This window comes from Nicotiana tabacum, chromosome 8, assembly GCF_000715075.1.
Source record: "Nicotiana tabacum cultivar K326 chromosome 8, ASM71507v2, whole genome shotgun sequence".
Classification (NCBI taxonomy): Eukaryota; Viridiplantae; Streptophyta; class Magnoliopsida; order Solanales; family Solanaceae; genus Nicotiana; species Nicotiana tabacum.
The window spans coordinates 183,468,145-183,492,010 of NC_134087.1; the positions used below are offsets into that span (position 1 = coordinate 183,468,145).

A 23,866-nucleotide genomic window follows, 5' to 3' on the forward strand; every position below is an offset into this window, starting at 1 on the left:
CTTGGATGACCTTTTCTTGCGTTTTGTTGAAAAAGTTCATGGAGCATCCCAACCTTCAAGCTCTGGCGAGCTACAACCCCTTCTTACAACTTGGTAAAGAATTGCATGGAACGTCCTTCTCACGACTTGGTGAAAGGATACGTATAGTGCTCCATTTTTTTGAGCTTTGGAGGAAAGCATCACTAACTTCTCTTTGCCATCATGATAAAGAGACTTTCCTTTACGTGACTGAACTAAAAATGAAATTCTAAGTTGCCTACATACCCGGCGAGGAGGATTAAGTCATTACGTAGTTCAGGAAAAATGTATTTTTATGTAGTTTATACTCGTGTATCAAGAAGCTTTGCAAGAAGACTTTGCTCGAATTTAAGAAGCTTTACAACTTGAAGACTTGCTCGGATTTGAAGAGCTTTGTAACTTGAATTTAGCTCGAATTTGAAGAGCTTTGAAACTTGAAGATTTAGCTCAAATTTGATGAGCTTTGTGACTTGAAGATATGGGTCAAATTTGATGAGCTTTATGACATGAATATTTGGCTCGAATTTGATGAGTTTTATCACTTGAAGATTTGGCTCGACTTTGATGAGCTTTGCAACTTGAAGAATTAGCTCGAATTTGAAGAGCTATAAAACTTGAAGATTTAGCTCGAATTTGAAGAGCTTCAAAACTTGAAGATTTGGCTCACTTTGTGACTTGAAGATTTGGCTCGAATTTTGTGATATTGTGACTTGAAGATTTGGGTCAAATTTGATAAGCTTTATGGCATGAATATTTGGTTTGAATTTGACGAGCTTTATAATGTGTAGTTTAGGATCGAATTTTGAGAGCTTGCGACTTGCAGTTTACGCTCGTGCATTGAGGAGGATAATGACATGAATAGACTCTTCAGTTTTATTCTCGTATGATAACTTGCCCCCATCCTCTCCTTCTTCTTCTTCTTCTTCTTCTTCTTCTTCTTCTTCTTCATCTTAAGGCCCAAAGCCAGATAGCTCTTGGTCTCCACTTGGGGCCATACTTAGTTCCATATCATGAGCACGAGTTTCTAGTTCTTCAAATATTTTAGGCTTTATGCCTTGTAAGATATAGCGAAGAACCCAATGCATGCTTTGAATGCATATTTCGATGCCAGAAGATTCACTAAGGCGATCCTTGCAGTTGAGGCTTTAGCTCTTCCAGCGGTTGATGAAGTCATTAACTGGCTCATCCTTTCATTGACGAACGTTTGTAAGTTCGATCATACTTACGATGCGTCTTGTGCTATAAAAATGATTGAGAAACTCATGCTCTAACTGCTCTCAACTATCGATGGAACCAGATTCGAGATCTGTGTACCAATCGAATACATTACCTTTAAGAGATCGAACAAATTGTTTGACAAGATAATCACTGTACGTTCCAGCATTGTTGCAAGTTTCAACAAAGTGCACTACATGTTATTTTGGATTTTTCTGGCCGTCGAATTGTTGCAACTTAGGAGGTTGATAACCAACATGCATCTTCAAGTTATCAATTCTTTGCGTATACAACTTTGCATATGTGAGAGATATTTTGGATGTTGACTCAGGATTATCCTTGATAGCCTCCATGATATAGTCCTTCAATTTCTCAACGGGAATTAGACCTTCAGCAGAAACTTGGATCTCCTTAGTTGTTGTTGCTTGCTTTTTGGATGAGTCTCCTTTCTCTTATGACCTTTGAAGATTTAAAGTTTCTTGTGTGGATTCTCCTTCTATTATAGTATCCAACTTATTTGTTAACTTGAAAAGTTTAGCTTTCTTGATCTTGCACACGCTTTGACAAAGCTTCAACGGCTTTAGTCAAATTTTCAAGTTGTTCATCTATGGTGGAAGCTTCAATAACCATTGCTTGCATAATTGCCGTAGAGGATGAATAATGATATGGACCATTATTGGGATCGAGCTCAAATGTCGCATTAATGTTGACTAGAGTAGATCCAGCGCTCAAGTCATCCTCATCGGCTTGCATGAAAGGTTTCTTGGACTTAGATGAACTAAGTAGGGCAAGCACCTTTTTGATCCCTTTGGCGACGTCGTTCCCTTTTTGGGCCGTGCTTGTAAAGGATCTTACTCCATTTAAGGGTGAAGATCCAAAAATAGGGATTGAAATGGACGACACTTGAAGTGCTTGTTGTCCTAAACGGCTTGCTTTGCTCCTTGTAATCGAGCTAAAACTTCCAAAGGTAACATCGATGATGCTTTCTACATCAGCATAGAACTTGGAATTAGCAACAAGTTGATCTGGAGTTGATTTTCTGTGAAGCCATTTCGATATTCTTGAACTTTGGTGATTGAAAAGTTGAGATGAGAGGTAGAGATTGTCCCACTGGGCGTGCCAAAATTTGTAGATATTAAATTGCGTCGAGAAAATAAAATCAAGACCGAAAAATATTACAACAATGGTAGTATTTGATTTCAAATAATATGAGCGTAAAATCTCTATGAATCCTCCGATTCTTCTTTCAAATAGTAAATAAATTTAAGGTCCTTTGAGCTTGACCTTGAATCTATAATTTGTCGCCACGAACGATGATCTTGGATTCAACTATCACAAACTTCGATTTGAACTCGTACTCCTTGAATCTTGATTGTTCTTTGTTCTTGAGCTTGAACTTGATCTTGGACTTGAACTTGATTGCTTGAAAGTTGAAACTTGTATAGAAATTTGCGGCGTTTAATCCACGAGTTCTCTCTTGCTTCTTGTTATAACTTCTGGTCTCTTTTCTGAGTTATGAAGACCCCTATTTATAGTTGTGGAAGGGAAAAATTGTGATGAGAACAAACTCTTTCAAACCAATCAGATTGAAGAGTGACAAGGCCGCATTTGATTGGCCAGAACATGTTACTTGCACATGTGGCGCAGTATTATTGGCCATTTAATTTGACTTGGCATGCCTTGTCATTTTGACACGTGGCATGATCCTATTGACTCTTCTGTTTGATTTGACGTGCCATGTCATTTGACACGTGACACCAAACTGGGCCTTTAGGAAGACGATATATTGGACCTAATGAGGTAGGTTCATCATTCGCCAATTAAATGGGCTAACCCAAATGAAGTTCAACTTTTATTTAAATCCATATCTTAGACTTAAATAATTTAATACAGACTTATGCCAATATTTTACAAATTTAAGAGTCAAGTCCAAATTTTAAATTCAATAAAATTCACGTGTCTACAATGTAAATCTTCAACATTATACCATCCAAAGGAAAGTATCCATTGCTCTCTTTAGCTCAAAGCCAAAGTTAAATGCGTCATTTTAATTTTCAGATTTTACCATATGTATTTGAGTAGATAGGTAGAAGGTACTCCTGCGTATGTAGTTTGCGATTCTCGTTCATTCAGACCAGCATTACAGTTACAATTTATTTGATCATTTAACCTGCAAAATTTTACGAATTATGTTTATCAAAAGCCTTTCCACTCCAATCCATCGATCAAGTTGTTGATTAGAGGCCTTGTAAGACAAATTATCTGAAAATGGGATAACGCATCTCATCTGATTTGATTCTATAGGTGTTAAACGGGTCGGGTTGACCCGGTTCCGAAGGGGTCCAAACCAATTAAACCCGGAACCGGCCCGGATCGGTTAAAGGGGCTGGGCTGGGCTGGGTAGGAAGGGTAGAGGAGGTTGGTCCGTTTAGAATTTTAAAACGGGTAACCGGACCGGTTGAACCCGGTCCAATGAACAGTTACCCTTACCGGGTTAACCGGCTCGGCCCGGTACAATGGCTAGAATTTTTTTTTTGTTTTTTTTTAAATTTTCGAAATAGGTAGGCCCCACTGACCGTTGGCAACGGTCAAACCTTGAATTGGTCCGTTGGCCAACGGAAAAATTGCACAAATAGCTTTTTTTTATTTTTTTTTATTTTTAACCCTTTTTCAATTTACAAAACTAACCTTCTCTAAAACTATAAATACCACCCCCCCTCTTCTTCATTTCTTCACTCAATACTCATTTCTCAATCTCAATTTCTCTCATTCTCTCATTCTCCAATTTGCAAGACTTCAAGTCTTCAATTCATCTTCTAATTTTATTTGGCTCTCTTTTCTTGAATTTAATTTATCGTGTTTTATCATTTGGAATTTGAAGTTTGAACAATTGAAGTTCAAAATTGAAATACTTGCTTGACGCTTGTTCGTAGTAACATCGGAATTGATGAACTTCAATTCTACTTGCAGAAGCAAAAAGAGCCTCGCACAAAGGAATTTTCACCGTTGGGATGGTGGCATGAGAATGGAAAGCAATTTCCTGTTCTTTTCGCTAGGGCTCAGGACGTGCTGTATGTGCCAATTTCTACTGTTGCATCGGAGAGTGCATTTAGCCAAGCAAGACAACAACTTGGAGACACCCGTCACTCATTGGGAGACAATGCTTTGGAAGTTTAGTATGTTTCAGAGATTGGATTTGATCCGAACGAAGAAATCAAGGACGTGAAGATGTTGATAGCCCAGAAGACGAGGAACTTGGAGATATATTAACACATGGTAACTCATCCGAATTTAACACTCCAGAAGAAGGTCAATCAGTTCATATTGATTATGAAGAACTTACTAAGGCAATGCAAAACCTTTGAATTTACTTGTTGTTAAAAATGTAAATCTTTCAATTTGTAAGTTTGAATTATGAAATAAATGTAGCACTTGCAACAAGTGCATTTTTTCCCCATCTTCCTTGTATTCTTTATGTTAATACTTTGTACTAATATAACCTACAACAGTTATACAAAATTCCAAAAAAAAATATTAAAAATACACTAAACCCGGCCCGTCCCCCTCAACCCGTAACCCTTACGGTTCAATTTTTACTCGGATGAACCCGAACCCGTTAAGAACCAATCCGGAACCGGCCCGGACCGTAACCCGTACGGGTCCAAAAAATAGCGGCCCGACCTGGCTCACCCGTTTAACACCTTTATTTGATTCATAAGCAGTTTAATTTCAATTAAATAGAAAGGATTTTAGATGGGTTTAATTCAATTTTTTAGATGAGTTTAAATTGCGTCACAAATAGAAAAGATACGTAAAGTACAATCAGAAAGAAAACATGTTTAAAAAAAAATCGGAAAGAAAACAGATGAGGGAGTAACTGGCTTAACCACGTGGCGACTACCGATTTGTTACTTTGGCAGCACATAGATTAGTATCCGAGAGCTATCATCTCTCCTCAAATCTAGACCGTTAAAACAAAATCTCAGCCAATCAACGGACTTCATTCACTCTCAAAAAATTTCAAACTCTTTTCACAATTTCCCTAAATTCCCGCCCCATTTCCCTCCTATAAAATTTCCCTATTACACATCTCACGAATTCACCATTATCTTACAGTCATAGCAAGCAACCCATTCTACAAATCCTTTCATATTCAAAATGGCTCGTACTAAGCAAACAGCACGCAAATCAACAGGTGGAAAAGCTCCAAGGAAGCAGCTAGCTACAAAGGCTGCGAGAAAGTCAGCTCCGGCGACCGGAGGAGTGAAGAAGCCTCACCGTTTCCGTCCCGGAACTGTAGCTTTAAGGGAAATCAGGAAGTACCAGAAATCAACAGAGTTGTTGATTAGGAAGCTACCATTTCAGAGGCTGGTGAGGGAAATAGCACAGGATTTCAAGACAGATCTGAGGTTCCAAAGCAGTGCTGTTGCTGCCCTACAAGAGGCTGCTGAGGCTTACCTTGTTGGACTCTTTGAAGATACAAATCTCTGTGCCATTCACGGTAAGAGGGTTACTATCATGCCAAAGGACATTCAGCTTGCAAGGAGGATTCGCGGCGAAAGAGCTTAGGGTGAAGCTTGTTATGCTTATGGTTATGGTTAATTCGTGTTCTCTGATCTAGGGCATTGTTTTTGTGTCTTTTCCTGAATGTTAGGGTTAGTGATGTAAATCAAGTGACTTGTTTCAATCAAAGGTTTATTAGTACTTTGAATTCTTATTAATGAAATTTGTCGTTCATTTTGCTGTTACATCTTATTAGCGTTTGTACTATATGTTTGACGTTTGATTATTTGTTTAGAAAGCACCCAATAGAAACATCACATTATTTTATCATTTGTGTATTAAGAACTTTAATTTACATTCTCCTATTTCACTACTTACTGGTGCTTGGAACTTTCTACTTTGCTTATGGAACATTAACACCCCCCCCCCCCCAACAAACAAAAAAAACACCCACCCTACCAAAGAAAAAGATTATGTAGCAGTTCCTAAGTTTTGGCACTATTAGTTAAACATGGACTAAAATCCTTTTGGTGGTGTAGGGATTGTTCAAACTTTGCATTTCCTTTATCATTTTATGAAACGGAGATTGATTTGGGTTTGTTATCAAATGCTTATTTACTATTGTTGCAGGAGGGTACCTATTTCTTTTTTCACCGTCATCAAAGGTTGAACTTGGCTGCACTTGGCATGGATTAGCTATTTGATGAATTTTCTGTTTGTATTTAGGTTTTGCAAAATGAGTTGTGAGATGATTCGTCTTTTGTGAGGCATCCCATGTTCCATAGGTTTTAGGTAAGTTTTCGCCCTTGTCTTACCTAAGGTTGCTGGTCTGTGTTGCCAAAGAGAGCTGCTTTTTAGTTTCAGTCTGACTTTGAAGTACTAAATTTATGCATGCAAATGGTTTCATCAGCTGTTACCTTTTCTCATTATTAGTACTTTCAACAATTGAAGTAGGTACGTTTTATTTTCGCTTCTAGCAAAGCGACTGCTGCAGCATCTGAATGTGGATATCGGTGGCTGTAATCTATTGAGATAAGCAGTGTTACAGTCATAGTTGCTCAAATTAAGTAGCTTTTGATATATTCAACCTGACCTGAAAGCTCCATTTGTGGATATCAATATCTCCTGAATAGATTGTATCCCTTAAAAAGAGTTGTTATTTCAGTAGCTTTCTGTATATTCAACCTGACCTGAAAGCTCCATTTATGGATATCAATATATCCTGAATAGATGGTATCCCATAAAAAGGAGTTGTAATTTCAGTAGCTTTCTGTATTCTGATATCTTATTAATGAAATCTGTTATTCGTTTTGTTTCAGACAAAGGTACTGCTCATACATATGGTGTGAAATTCGCAAACACTTGAAAATTGGAAAACTATTTTATTTTGGCGATTGAGTATTGTAGTTTTTTGTACTCATAAATGAAGACTTGAAGCTTGGGTAGACATACATAAAATACTGTAACCTATTTGTTATTTGGGAACTAGGAAATATTTCTTAATGATTTCGAGTGTAATTTTCGGTTCCTTATATGGCTTTGGCCTTCTGTTATTGCTGAGTGCAGGGCTTTCATGAATGTTAAATTCTCTGAAAACATCTTAATTGCTACTTCTTTCCTTGTGTGCTATTATTTAGGGGCGGAATAAAAGCATTTAGGAATATGGAACCCGGTTACTCTGCAGTGACTAATAGTATAGGTACTCTTAATTCAAAATTGACTTAAAAATCCTCATTTCTTGGCATCAGCATTGTACAAACTCTGTGGATCCTTTATGTGTTTTCTGCAATTGGTAGCAATTTTGTAGAAGTTTCTTTATTTAACTTGAACTTCTGATAATAGGTGCTGCAGTTGCTTTTGAGTTACTAAGGTTGTCTGTTTTGAGACTTCATCTCCAGTGAAAATAGGGGTCTCAAATTTAGAAGACAAAAGTTGAACTAGCTCGACTCTTCTAAACTTTGGAGGGACTAGTAATATTCTCGTTTGTAAGTCAATTTGGACACAATCCAAATTATACCATCCAAGAGATTTGGTTTTGTTTGGGCGCAGGATTTTAAGGTCAGTGTAGTTAAATCTCTTGATGTTAAACAGTGAACTGTTCCATTTTGTTTTGATTTTAAATTTCCATGAATGTCTCAGTGTGTGGTATTCTATAACAGTTGAAGTTTGAGCCTTCTTCGAAAAAAGAAGTTTTAGGTTTTCTTTTGTGTATAATGGGAAAGCTGCTTTCTGTGTTTTCTATAAAGGGTTTAGTAATTGTACATTAAAAGGTCTCACTTATGTCCTTTACTCACTTCTTACTGCTGCCATGTATACTGGTATTAAGAGAGCAACTGAAGCTTTTCATTTTTTTTTTTTGCAGATCTGGAAACAAGAAAACCATAATACATGAAAATGAGGCTCCATTATTTTGCTGTTCCTTTGACAGGCGGAAGTTCTCGCTATGTTGAATCAGAAGTGTCCAGCCTCTACATTTACTTTATCAATTGTGAGAAGGTTAGTTTAGCAAGATCTTTTTTATTTCTTCTATCATTCTAACCTAAAAGGAAAACTCTATTTTCAGGCACCCTGACTCCAAGTCTTTATAATATTTGGAATTAGAGCTGATTGAGTTTATGAATTATGACTGCGAAATAGGAGTACAGCAGATATAGAATTCGAGACTCTTCACTTTCATTTTTTGTTGCTTATGTTGCGGAAGCCAAATGTATATAGTGTGAATGAGTTACAACTACTGTACCAAAAATTATGACAGCCACCAAATAATAAAAAAGACAATAAAGTAACAATAAAAGGAACACCAGAATTTACGAGGTTTGGCCAATTTTGCCTACTTCCTCGGATATAACCAATATTTTATTCCACTCTAAAAATACAAGTGAAATAATACTAAAGAGAGAAGATACAAATACCTTAAGAAGATAAGAAGGCAAATTAGAGGTGTATTTAAATCCTAAACATTATGCCTTCTTTTATAGGGTGAAATACCATCCCAATTTTACTTCCCAACCGATGTGGGATATTGGCATATTCAACAAATCTCCGCTTTGGCAAAATTTCACATCTTCAATTTTCTCTCAATAACAAATTTTGGTTGTATCTTCATCTTCAATCTTCAGTGTTCAACAATGTTGATCAAATCCAAACAATGTTGAAATTTGACCGCAGTCACCACTTTTGCCAGCATATCAGCATGATTCTCCGTAGTATGAATTTTCTTCACCGTGACTCCACCTTCTTCTATGATTTCTCGTACGAAATGATACCGAACATCAATGTGCTTCGTCCTTGCATGATAAACTTGGTTCTTCGCTAATTGAATAGCACTTTGACTATCACAAAAAATTGTGATACTTTTTTGTCCAATACCAAGCTCCTTTAGCAACCCCTAAAGCCAAATTGTCTCTTTCGCAGCCTCTGTAATAGCCATGTACTCTGCCTCTGTTGTAGACAAAGCAACTGTTGACTGCAAAGTAGAACTCCAACTAACTGGTGCCTTTGCAAAAGTAAACATATAACAAGTAGTTGATCTTCGTTTGTTCAGATCACCCGCAAAATCTGAGTCACAATATCCAACTACAGATTGATTGCCTTCTTGCTCAAAAACTAACCCAACATCTACAGTATTATGAATATACCGTAGAATCCACTTTACAGCTTGCCTATGTTATTTTTCTGGATTATGCATATATCTGCTAATAACTCCAATAGCTTGTGAAATGTCAGGTCTCGTACAGACCGTTGCATACATCAAGCTACCAACAACATTTGCGTATGGTACCCTTCACATATATTCCTGTTCAGCTTCATCTTTTGGCGACATAGTAGTACTTAACTTAAAATGGGGAGCAAGTGGAGTACTAACTGGCTTAGTCTTCTCATCTATGCCAAAACGTTGTAGTACTCTCTTCAAATATTCCTTTTGAGATAAATAGAGTTTCTTTGAACGTCTATCTCTTATTATCTCCATGCCAAGAATTTCTTTGCCTCACCCAGATCCTTCATCTCGAACTTCTTATTCAGTTGAATCTTCAACTTATCAATTTCTTCCGAATTCTTGGAAGCTATCAACATATCATCAACGTATAGGAGAAGATATACAAATGAACCATCTTCAAGCTTGCGCAAATACACACAATGATCGTATTTGCTTCTCTTGTACCCTTGCCGCAACATAAACTTGTCAAATCGCTTGTACCATTGTCTAGAAGATTGTTTCAATCCGTACAATGGTTTTTCAAGTTTGCATACCATATTTTCTTTTCCAGCAACATTGAATCCTTCTGGCTGAGTCATGTAGATTTCCTCCTCCAAGTTTCCATGTAAAAATGCAGTTTTTACATCCATCTGAACTAGTTCCAAATCCAACTGTGCTACCAAAGCCAACATAATTCTAATGGAGGAATGTTTTACAACTGGAGAAAACACTTCATTGTAATCAATTCCCTCCTTTTGAGCATATCCTTTGGCCACCAATCTTGCTTTGTAGCGAACATCTTCTTGGTTAGGAAAACCTTCTTTCTTTGCAAATACTTATTTGTACCCAATTGCTTTCTTTCCCTTCGGGAGATTGATCAATCTCCATGTATGATTTTGATGTAGGGACTGCATTTCATCATTCATGGCAATCCTCCACTTATCTTCTTCTGAACTTTGGACTGCGTCTTTATAAGTGGTAGGAACATCATCAACTATAATTGAGGTGACACAAGCAACCGTCTCTATAAGACGAACATGTTTTGTTATTGTCCTTTTTGGCCTGCTGGTTGGTATTGATTCAAGTTGTTGACGTTTCTGAGTTGGAATCTCCCTCTCTACTGGCTCTTCTTCCAGAGGATAATCTTCATTTGTTTCCTCCTCTACTTCTTGTGTAGGAAAAATAAATTTTCCCTCAAACTCCACCTGCTTAGAAGCACCCTCATTTTGTTTGGTATCTTCTATTACCTTATTTACCATAGCAGATTCATCAAAGGTAACATCCCTGCTGAATATTACTTTCTTTGTCATAGGACACCATAAGCGGTATCCTTTGACTCCAGAAGTAATCCCCATAAAAATAGCCTTCTTTGCCGTTGGATCCAATTTTGACTCTCGCACATGATAATATGCAGTTGATCCAAACACGCGCAAAGAGTCATAATCTACAGCAGGCTTTCCATACCATTTGTCAAATGGTGTCTTGCCATCAATAACATCAGATGGTAGACGATTAATGAGGTGACATGCATATGTAATTGCCTCATCCCAAAATTCTTTGCCCAAGCCAGCATTGGACAACATACACCGTACCTTCTCCAGCAAGGTCCGATTGATACGTTCTGCCGCTCCATTTTGTTGTGGTGTATGTCTGACAGTGAAGTGTCGGACGATGCCGTCATTTTCACAGATCTTATTGAAATGATCGTTTTTGTATTCACCTCCATTGTCTGTGCGAATACACTTGATCCTCCTGCCTGTTTGATTCTCCACCATCGTCTTCCATTTGAGAAAAATTCTCAACACTTCATCTTTGCTCTTCATTGTATACACCCACACTCTTCGGGAAAAATCATCAACAAAGGTTATAAAATAGTGCTTCCCACCCAATAAAGGTGTTTTGGAAGGACCCCAAACATCAGAGGGTACATAATCCAAAATGCCTTTAGTATTATGGATCGCTGTACCAAATTTAACCCTTGTCTGTTTCCCTTTGACACAATGCTCGCAAAACTCCAAGTTGCAAGCCTTTACTCCTTTTAACAATCCTTGATCTGATAGAGTTTTCAAGGATTTTTCTCCAGCATGTCCCAAGTGCATGTACCATAGCCTGGTTGCTTCTGCCTCTTTGTCGTCACTGGATGTCACTGTCGCTGTCCCAATAACTGTACTGCCACGATAGCGGTGCATATTATTGTTCTTTTGATTAGCCTTCACTACCACTAGTGTACCGGAACATACTCTCATCACTCCATTTTCTGCAATGATTTTGAACCCTTTTGATTCTAGGGCTCCCATAAAGATGAGATTCTTCTTCAAATCCGGTACATATCGAACATCTGTTAATGTTCTAATCATTCCATCATGGTTCCTTAATCGTATTGAACCAATGCCATATGAGGTAAGAGGGCTGTTATCCGCTGTGTGGATGACTCCATATTCTCCTTCTTGAAAATCCATGAACCAGTCCCTGTTGGGACACATATGATAGCTACAAGCCGAGTCCATCAATCATATGTCTGATGATGTTGATGGTTCTGTTGTAACTACTGAGAAGTCTGAATCATCACAATCAGCTACATTTGAATCCATAATGGCCTTTCCATTGTTATGTTTGGCCTTATTCTTCAACTTCGGATAGTCTTTCTTCCAGTGTCCCTTTTCTCGACAAAAGGCGCATTCATCTTTGCTGGGTCTAGATCTTGACTTGGATCTTCCCTTCTTTGTCCTCATTTGATTTTGAGGACGACCCCTCACAACCAGTGCTTTTCCTTCTCCGCCCTTTTGTTTTTCTCCTTTTCTTTGTTCATAGCTGTACAAAGCCGAACAAACTTCTCTGAGAGAAATTTCGTCATTCCCATGGAGTAGAGTAGTTTCAAGGTGCTCGTACACATCAGGAAGTGACCCCAACAACATCAAGGCCAAGTCACTATCATCAAAAGTTGCATCCATATTTTGCAAATCTGTGACCAACTTAATGAAACTGGTGATATGTTCGTTCATTGTGGTACCAGGAACATAGGTGAAACGAAACAGTCTCTTCTTCATGTACAATTTATTTTGACTATTTTTCTTCAAAAATTTATCCTCCAGTGCTTTCCATAATTTACTTGCAGAAGTTTCCTTTGTGTATGGATATTTCTGCTCTCTAGCAAGGTAGGATCGAATGGTACCGCAGACAACACAGTTGATAATTTTCCAATCTTCTTCTCCAATAACATCTGGTTTCTTTTCTTCAATGGCAAGATCCAGCCCTTGTTGAAAAAAGGACATCTAGAACCTCGCCTTGCCACATCCTAAAATGTCCTGATTCGTCAAAAATTTCTACCGCAAATTTCGCATTTGACACAATTCTTGTCATAAGCGAGGATGCCAACGATGACGTATTATTTACACTTGATGTAGATTCTTCTTGTTTATTGTCTCCCATTTTGAAACGAATATTATTTAATAGCTGACAACACAAATCAAGATTATTTCCTTTCTGGTGTGGAAGATCAGACTAAGCTGCAACCACAGAGCATATTAAGACAAAACCTTAATACAGTACCAAGATAAATCTTTTCTTATGTGGAAGATCAGACTATGCTGCAACCACATAGCATACTTAGACAGTACCTTGGCTCTAATACCAATTGTTGCGGAAGCCAAATGTATATAGTGTGAATGGGTCACAACTACTATACCAAAAATTATGACAGCCACCAAATAATAAATAAGACAATAAAGTAACAATAAAAGGAACACCAGAATTTATGAGGTTCGGCCAATTTTGCCTACTTCCTCGGACACAACCAATATTTTATTCCACTCCAAAAATACAAGTGAAATAATACTAAAAAGAGAAGATACAAATGTCTTAAGAAGATAAGAAGGCAAATGAAATGTGTATTTAAATCCTAAACATTATGCCTTCTTTTATAGGGTGAAGTACCAACCCAATTTTACTTCCCAACCAATGTGGGATATTGGCATATTCAACAGCTTAAATAGGCTGGTTTACTTGGATTTTTTATACAGGAAAGTGGAGTTAGTTTGTTGGCTCTCCTAATGTTTTAGTCGTCGTGTGGCTCGACCAGCCAAGAAAAATGATAAAAAATGCAGCCTACAGATCAATTTGAACATCGTTGAATGATATTTAACTTATGCCAAAATATAAAGCTTGTACTAAATGGTAGCAATAGAACTGTAGTAGCAAATTCTCAATGGAGAACTTTTGCCAGGGCCATTCTTGCAGTATTCTTTAGATTACTAACATCACACAGCATTTTGCTCTACTTGCTTGCGATAAATAACTGCAGTGGACTGGAGGCCATAACTTTAACTCTGTCATGGATTGTTTCATGTTAAGTAGTTATGCCAAGGTGGAGATTTGTTGAAGTTTGGCAAAATGCCAAAGTCCCACATTGGTTGGGAGTTAAGTTTGGGGGGATTTTTCCCCTATAAAAGAAGGCCTAATGTTTAGGATTGAAACACACCTCTCATTTGCCTTCTCATCTGTTTAAGGCATTCGTATCTTCTCTCTTTAGTATTATTTCACTTGTATTTTGGAGTGGAATAAAATATTTGGTTGTGTCCGAGGAGTAGGCAGAATTAGCCGAACCTCGTAAATTCTGGTGTTCCCTTTATTATTGCTTTATTGTCTTATTTATTATTTGGTGGCTGTCATAATTTTTGGTATAGTAGTTGTGACTTATTCACACTCTATACATTTGGCTTCCGCAACAATTGGTATCAGAGCCAAGGTACTGTCTAAGTATGCTCTGTGGTTGCAGCATAGTCTGATCTTCCACATCAGAAAAGATTTATCTTAGTAACTGAGTCAAGGTTCTGTCTGAGTATGCTCTGTGGTTGCAGCTTAGTCTGATCTTCCACACCAGAAAGGAAATAATCTTGATTTGTGTCGTCAGCTATTAAATAATATTTGTGTCAAAGATGGGAGACAATAAACAAGAAGAATCTACATCAAGTGTCAACAATACGTCATCATTGGCATCTTCGCTTATGACAAGAATTGTGTCAAATGCGAAATTTGCGGTCGAAATATTTGACGGGTCCGGACATTTTGGGATGTGGCAAGGCGAGGTTCTAGATGTCCTTTTTCAACAAGCGCTAGATCTGGCCATTGAAGAAAAGAAACCAGATGTTATTGGAGAAGAAGATTGGAGAATTATCAACCGTGTTGCTTGCGGTACCATTCGATCCTACCTTGCTAGAGAGCAGAAATATCCATACACAAAGGAAACTTCTGCAAGTAAATTATGGAAAGCACTGGAGGATAAATTTTTGAAGAAAAACAGTCAAAATAAATTGTACATGAAGAAGAGACTGTTTCACTTCACCTATGTTCCTGCTACCACGATGAATGAACATATCACCAGTTTCAATAAGTTGGTCACAGATTTGCAAAATATGGATACAACTTATGATGATGGTGACTTGGCCTTAATGTTGTTGGCGTCACTTCCTGATGAGTACGAGCACCTTGAAACTACTCTACTCCATGGAAATGACGAAATTTCTCTCAGAGAAGTTTGTTCAGCTTTGTACAGCTATGAACAAAGAAAGCGAGAAAAACAGAAGGGCGGAGAAGGAGAAGCACTGTTTGTGAGGGGTCGTCCTCAAAATCAAACGAGGACAAAGAAGGGAAGATCCAAGTCAAGATCCAGACCCAGCAAAGATGAATGTGCCTTTTGTCGAGAAAAAGGGCACTGGAAGAAAGACTGTCCGAAGTTGAAGAATAAGGCCAAACATAACAATGGAAAGGCTATTATGGATTCAAATGTAGCTGATTGTGATGATTCAGACTTCTCATTAGTTACAACAGAGTCATCAACATCATCAGACATATGGTTGATGGACTCGGCTTGTAGCTATCATATGTGTCCCAACAGGGACTGGTTCGTGGAATTTCAAGAAGGAGAATATGGAGTCATCCACACAGCGGATAACAGCCCTCTTACCTCATATGGCATTGGTTCAATACGATTAAGGAACCATGATGGAATGATCAGAACATTGATAGATGTTCGATATGTACCGGATTTGAAGAAGAATCTCATCTCTGTGGGAGCCCTAGAATCAAAAGGGTTCAAAATCATTGCAGAAAATGGAGTGATGAGAGTATGCTCCGGTGCACTAGTGGTAATGAAGGCTAATCGGAAGAATAATAATATGTACCGCTATCGTGGCAGTACAGCTATTGGGACAGCGACAGTAACATCTAGTGACGACAAAGAGGCAGAAGCAACCAAGCTATGGCACATGCGCTTGGGACATGCTGGAGGAAAATCCTTGAAAACTCTATCAGATCAAGGATTGTTAAAAGGAGTAAAGGCTTGCAACTTGGAGTTTTGTGAGCATTGTGTCAAAGGGAAACAGACAAGGGTTAAATTTGGTACAGCGATCCATAATACTAAAGGCATTTTGGATTATGTACACTCTGATGTTTGGGGTCCTTCCAAAACACCTTCATTGGGTGGGAAGCACTATTTTGTAACCTTTGTTGATGATTTTTCTCGAAGAGTGTGGGTGTATACAATGAAAAACAAAGATGAAGTGCTGGGAATTTTTCTCAAATGGAAGACGATGGTGGAGAATCAAACAGGCAGGAGGATCAAGTGTATTCGCACAGACAATGGAGGTGAATACAAAAATGATCATTTCAATAAGGTCTGTGAAAATGATGGCATCGTCCGACACTTCACTGTTAGACATACACCACAACAGAATGGAGTGGCAGAACGTATGAACCGGACCTTGCTGGAGAAGGTACGGTGTATGTTGTCCAATGCTGGCTTGGGCAAAGAATTTTGGGCTGAGACAATTACATATGCATGCCACCTCATTAATCGTCTACCATCTGCTGCTATTGATGGCAAAACACCATTTGAAAAATGGTACGGAAAACCTGCTGTAGATTATAACTCTTTGCACGTGTTTGGCTCAACTGCATATTATCATGTGACGGAGTCAAAATTGGATCCAAGGGCAAAGAAGGCTATTTTTATGGGAATTACTTCTGGAGTCAAAGGATATCGCTTATGGTGCCCTATGACAAAGAAAGTAATATTCAGCAGAGATGTTACCTTTGATGAATTTGCTATGGTAAATAAGGTAACAGAAGATACCAAACAAAATGAAGGTGCTTCTAAGCAGGTGGAGTTTGAGGGAAAATTTATTTTTCCTACACAAGAAGCAGAGGAGGAAACAAATGAAGATTACCCTCTGGAAGGAGAGCCAGTAGAGGAGATTCCAACTCAGGAATCTCAACAACAACTTGAATCAATAGCAACCAGCAGGCCAAAAAGAACAATAACGAAACCTGTTCGTCTCATAGAGACGGTTGCTTGTGCAACCTCAATTGTAGCTGATGATGTTCCTACTACTTATAAAGACGCTGTTCAAAGTTCAGAAGAAGATAAGTGGAGGATTGCCATGAATGATGAGATACAGTCCCTTCATCAAAATCATACATGGAGATTGGCCAATCTCCCGAAGGGAAAGAAAGCAATTGGGTGCAAATGGGTATTTGCAAAGAAGGAAGGATTTCCTAACCAAGTAGATGTTCGCTACAAAGCAAGATTGGTGGCCAAAGGATATGCTCAAAAGGAGGGAATTGATTACAATGAAGTGTTTTCTCCAGTTGTAAAACATTCCTCCATTAGAATTATGTTGGCTTTGGTAGCACAATTGGATTTGGAACTAGTTCAGATGGATGTAAAAACTGCGTTTTTACATGGAAACTTGGAGGAGGAAATCTACATGACTCAGCCAGAAGGATTCAAAGTTGCTGGAAAAGAAAATATGGTGTGCAAACTTGAAAAATCGTTGTACGGATTGAAACAATCTTCTAGACAATGGTACAAGCGATTTGACGAGTTTATGTTGCGGCAAGGGTACAAGAGAAGCAAATACGATCATTGTGTGTATTTGCACAAGCTTAAAGATGGTTCCTTTGTATATCTTCTCCTATATGTTGATGATATGTTGATAGCTTCCAAGAATTCGGAAGAAATTGATAAGTTGAAGATTCAACTGAAGAAGGAGTTCGAGATGAAGGATTTGGGTGAGGCAAAGAAAATTCTTGGCATGGAGATAATTAGAGATAGACGTTCAAAGAAACTCTGTTTATCTCAAAAGGAATATTTGAAGAGAGTACTTCAACGTTTTGGCATAAATGACAAGACTAAGCCAGTTAGTACTCCACTTGCTTCCCATTTTAAGCTAAGTACTACTATGTCGCCAATGGATGAAGCTGAACGAGAGTATATGTCAAAGGTACCATACGCAAATGTTGTTGGTAGCTTGATGTATGCAATGGTTTGCACAAGGCCTGACATTTCACAAGCTGTTGGAGTTATTAGCAGATATATGCACAATCCAGGGAAGGAGCATTGGCAAGCTGTGAAGTGGATTCTACGGTATATTCATAATACTGTAGATGTCGGGTTAGTTTTTGAGCAGGAAGACAATCAGTTTGTAGTTGGATATTGTGACTCAGATTTTGCGGGTGATATGGACAAACGAAGATCAACTACTGGTTATGTGTTTACTTTTGCAAAGGCACCAGTTAGTTGGAAGTCTACTTTGCAGTCAACAGTTGCTTTGTCTACAACAAAGGCAGAGTACATGGCTATTACAGATGCTGTGAAAGAGGCAATTTGGCTTCAAGGATTGCTAAAGGAGCTTGGTGTTGAACAAAAAGGTATCACAATTTTTTGTGATAGTCAAAGTGCTATTCAATTAGCGAAGAACCAAGTTTATCATGCAAGGACGAAGCACATTGATGTTCGGTATCATTTCGTACGAGAAATCATAGAAGAAGGTGGAGTCACGGTGAAGAAAATTCATACTACAGAGAATCCTGCTGATATGCTGACAAAGGTGGTGACTGCGGTCAAGTTTCAACATTGTTTGGATTTGATCAACATTGTTGAACACTGAAGATTGAAGATGAAGACACAACCAAAATTTGTTATTGAGAGAGAATTGAAAATGTGGAATTTTGCCAAGGTGGAGATTTGTTGATGTTTGGCAAAATGCCAAAGTCCCACATTGGTTGGGAGTTAAGTTTGGGGGGGATTTTTCCCCTATAAAAGAAGGCCTAATGTTTAGGATTGAAACACACCTCTCATTTGCCTTCTCATCTGTTTAAGGCATTTGTATCTTCTCTCTTTAGTATTATTTCACTTGTATTTTGGAGTGGAATAAAATATTTGGTTGTGTCCGAGGAGTAGGCAGAATTAGCCGAACCTCGTAAATTCTGGTGTTCCCTTTATTATTGCTTTATTGTCTTATTTATTATTTGGTGGCTGTCATAATTTTTGGTATAGTAGTTGTGACTTATTCACACTCTATACATTTGGCTTCCGCAACAGTCACTTCACTATTAGTAAAAGAATTATCAAAATATTTTCAACATGGAAACTTTATATATTTCACTTTATGCATAGCTAGATGATTATCTCTGGAGAGGTTTACTGCATTTCATGTGTCAGTACTGGAAAGCAATCTGCTCCCGGAGGTATGAAAAGTACTTTTAGTTATTTAAGTACTTAATACTAATAAAACAATTAACAAAGGCATGCAGATGCTAAATCTTGAAGGTTTTCAACTATCAACCTCACCTGTAATTGCAACTACATGAACTTACAAATAGCAACAACAAACAGATTGATTATTCTCAAATCTTAATTAGGTAAGAAAGATAGTTAGACCAAAGACCATATCTTCCTTTCTAATTTTAGCATATATGCACCTTTGCAACGGAAAACAGGAATACAAAAGATCAATTAAGAGTATTAAGACAGTATAGAAAAAAAGAAGACGACAGTATAGCAACTCTGAGTTTTAAACAAAGAATGATACTTGAAAGGCATAGTAAAGCACTGATACAAATGACAGAGTGCAGAAAAATAGGTATGAAAAGACCCCTTTGGAGCCAAAATACACATGAGGAACCACATCAAAGCCGCATAATCTACATATATATCTAAGAAGGGAATGAATACACAATGCTCAATAAAAAAATGAAGTGAATGATGAAACTCTCCACAATTACAACACAAAAAGGAAAGTAAAGATTCTTGTGGCAAAATTTACAACAAATCGAATCAGAATCTCGCTCAAAACCTCCTCCTTCTATCCCAGCAGCGTTTGGGAGCACACGAATCTTTAGCAGGTTTAGGCATATCATGAAAGTCTACCATTATGATCCTTCTCTTCTCTTCGCTTTGTTTTGCTCCGCAACCCTTTCTTCAAATTTTCTTTTACTTGATTCAAACTTCATTCCCGAACTCTTCATATCTATGATGCTTTGTGTTGTTTTTTGCATTGGTGTTGCAACTGTAGAGCATTGTGTAGCTTTTTCCAATGGTCTTGCAACAGTAGAACATTGTATAGCTTTTTCCATTGGTCTTGCAACTGTAGAACTTTGTGTTACTTTTCGCATTGGCCTTGTAATTACACTGCAGTTGCTCTGTTTCTTTAGTTGCTCTACTCCCGCAAGCTTCTTAATCTGTGGGGAATGTTGTTTTTTGTCACGATCCCGGTTTGCCCTCCGTGAACCATCGTGACGGCACATAGTCTCTACGACTAGAAAAACCTAACAAATGCGGAACATAAACGAAACTTGCGAAGGAAATAATCAAAAACCAAAATAACCGAATGAAAACAATAGTTAAAATGCCGCTCGGCATATACAACACAACATTCTCAGAATCAAGTACACTATCCCAAAATCCGGAAACTCATGGAACCACAAGCCTTTGGATATCTACAATGTCTAACTCCAGAATATCTAACAAGGGAAAGAAATACAGAAGGACAAATGTTTAAAAGCTAGAATAGAAAGGGACTCCTCGGTCTGCGGACGCGATAGATATACCTCGAAGTCGCTGGAGCAGTCGCCTCGCCTCAAGGGTGATAGGACTGAGTCGCAATACCTGGATCTGCACATAAAAAAATATGCGTAGAAGGGCAGTGGTACTCAGTAAGTGCCACGCCTAACCTCGGTCGGGTAGTGGCGAGGAAGGTCAGGGCTCTACTGAGGTTAAATAAAATATAAAGTTTGACAGTGTAGAATAGAACAATATAAATAAATACAACGGTAAAAGTAACACAAGATATAAAATGGCAACAACAACTATTATAGGAACAAGGCAAAACACGGAAAGAAATGCGATTTAGCACCAAAATAGCAACCGGGGATCTCCCAGGATACCGTCCTGTAGTCCCATATGTACATATCCAATGGATCTCCCGGGATCCCGTCCCGTAGTCCAACTCATAGTGCGCGGGGATATACCGGAATCCCGTTCTGTAGTCCCAAATGTAAATACCCAGTACTGGGGGAATCTACCGGGTGTATTTCCATAATTCCATATAACTGTGCAGGGGGATCTACCGGAATCCTACATCCGTAGTCCCAAAATAAACAGACAAGGGGGAGCTACTGGAATCCCACATCCGTAGTCCCAAAATAAACAGGAAAGGGGGGAGCTACCGGAATCCCACACCCGTAGTCCCAAAATAATTACACAGCAGCAACAGGAAAATATACAGAAATGACAAAATTTCATATTAAGGCAACAAGTGATTCTAGCCTAGCATGCTGCACAGAATTCAGGTAAGGCAGGTTGAACAAATAAAGCAATTAAGTCACTTAGACATGCTTTCCTAAGCTAACAACAGGCTTAATAGTACAAGTAATAAAAACAGGAAAGGAAACATACTAGCAATTACTTAAAAAAAAATCGGATTTCCAAAAATTAGCACAAGTGCGCACTCATCACCTCACGTACAAGACATTTCAATTACCAAATATACCAATCCTAAGGGGAAGGTCCCCACACAAAGTTAGACAAGCCACTTACCTCGAACCGGCTCAAAAATCAACCCAAAACCACGCTCTTACCACGAGTACTCAACTCCAAATGACCCAAATCTATTCAATTCAATTGCATAATGTAAATAACACTTCAAGTAACTGATTCTACAAAGAAATTCTAAGCTAATACGCGAAATTAGGTAATATGACCAAAACGCCCCTCGGGCCCACGTCTCGGGATCAGGTAAAATTTATATTTTCAGAATCCTCACACTCTCCCGGGTTCATGCATACCAAAATTATCCAAATCTAAGGTCAGATTCCCAATCAAAAGTCGAATTCTAGGTCTAAGAACTTTCTTCCAACTTTTCCCCAATTTTCATCTTCAATCCGAAATAAATGATGAATTCATGTTTGGATTAATGGGTTACAAGCAAAAAGGAGTTAAGAATCGTTACCCAATTGATATTTCTGAAAATCCCTCAAAATCTCGCTCAAATCCGAGCTCCCAAGCTTAAGTTTTCTAAAAAATGGCTAAACTCTCAATTTGAAATTTTATATTTTGCCCAGCTTTTCCCTTAATCGCGATCGCGGAAGTCCAGACGCGATCGCGAAGAGCAAAGACCATGCGCCTCAAATTTACTCTATGCGAACGCGGAACCCCGTCCGTGAACGCGATGCTTAGCTCCCTCAGACCTACGCGATCGCGGTTGACTCCACACAACCACGTAGAGAAACACTTAACAAACCACTGTCGCCTTATTCCTTCTACGTGAACGCGGCCTAGCCCATGCGTTCGCGATTCAACATTTCCCATAGCTACGCGTTTGCATTCCTCTTCACGCGAACGAGAAGGGAAAAATTCCCTCTGCCTCATCTAAGCCTCCCCGATCGCGATCCTCACCATGCGATCGCGATGAAGAAAAGTCTGCAACACATACCAGCAGAAATTTGATGCTTCTCCAAGTCCAAAAATGGTCCGTTGAGCATCCGAAACACACTCGAGGCCCCCCAAGACCTCAACCAAACATGCCAACCAATCCTAGAATATCATTCAAACTTGTTCCAACCTTCGGAACGGTCAAAACAACATCGAAACACCTATTTTTCATCAGATTCAACCCTAAGAATTCCAAAAACTCTAAAAATACGCTTCCGATCAAAAAGTCTATCAAACCTCGTCCGAATGACCTGAAATTTTGCATACACGTCACATTCAACACTACAGAGCTACTCCATCTTCTGGAATCCATTCTGACCCTCGGATCAAAATCTCACTATCGAACCGGAAACTTCAAAAATTCAACTTTCGGCATTTCAAGCCTAAATTAGCTACGGACCTCCAAAACACAATCCGAACACGCTTCTAAACCCGAAATCACCCAACGGAGCTAATGGAACCATCAGAATTCCATTCCGAGGCTGTCTTCACACTGTTCCGACTACGGTCAAATTTCCAAACTAAAGCTCTCATTTAGGGACTACGTGTCCCAAAACTCTCCGAAACTTAAAACCGAACATCCTGGCGAATCAAAATAGCAGAAATAAACTTGGGGAAAGCAGTTAATAAGGGATCGGGGCGTTAATTCTTAAGACGACCGGCCGGGTCGTCACATTTTTCTTCTACGCGGCTGATATCTTCGTTTATATTCCTAAAACCTCCAGGAGATTTCTTGGTTGTCGATCCCATAACACAATTCATGCTCTTGCTTTTAGTATTATCTGACCGACACTTTCCTGCTTCTGTCTTCTTTTCTTTATCACTATCAACATGCTTGTGTTGAGCCTTGTCGTTAATTTCCCGAGTCTTCTTCAAACTTAGTTTTACCTTCAGTACAGTAGATTCGGTCTTACTGATGTTGTAGTTTCCTTTTCGCTTAAGAATATGACATGTTCCTTGATCAACTTCTTGAGACCTAGGAGAACTCTTCTCCTTCTGGTGAAGATCATCAATAGAGAACTTATCACCGCCACTACTGTCGACATCTTCATCTTCTATATCACTAGCACTGGGGGCGGCTCAATGAAATCGGAGGCCTAAAGCCAAAAATTAAGAAGGTGTGAGGAAATACCAATAGTAATGTGACAACGATTGGACAAATAGATACGATTAATTTAGCTAATCAAGAAAAAAATTGTATGGTCTTAACAAATTTTCTTTCAGGTTTTACGTTCTCTTTTAAGTATTCCGCAGTATAATATTGTCCAATATTTTAAAATTACGAGTTAAATTATTTAAATATTCATATCTACTAATAAAATATTTGATAACTAGAACCAATGTAGTGTATTGGAATAAAATGTTAATGTTTTATTAACTTAAAAAAACTTTACTAATATAAATAAGTACAACTAATAGAAAAAGTTTGGGGGGGGGGGGGGGCGGCGGCTAGTGTTCTTGGAGGCGTAAAGCAGAATTTTTAGTGGCCTTACCCTAAAACCACTCATGACTAGCACTGTCGATTTCTTCATCACCAACACTGTATTTTTTCGGATTCAGTAACATCATTAGTATTTCATCTTTGTGCTAGCTAAATTATATATGGCTTCTTCTTTATACTCTAGAACCACCCATGACTAGCACTGTCGATTTCTTCATCACCA

General features: G+C 38.5%; 1 protein-coding gene across 1 annotated transcript; it reads left to right on the forward strand.

Annotated features, from left to right (window-relative positions):
• Nucleotides 1-5,323: 5,323 nt before the first annotated feature.
• LOC107804333 (histone H3.2-like) lies at nucleotides 5,324-5,978 on the forward strand. The gene has a single exon (XM_016628207.2). The coding sequence runs from the start codon at nucleotides 5,392-5,394 to the stop codon at nucleotides 5,800-5,802; it is 411 nt and encodes a 136-aa protein (XP_016483693.1). The 5' UTR covers nucleotides 5,324-5,391; the 3' UTR covers nucleotides 5,803-5,978.
• The last annotated feature ends 17,888 nt before the right edge of the window (nucleotides 5,979-23,866 follow it).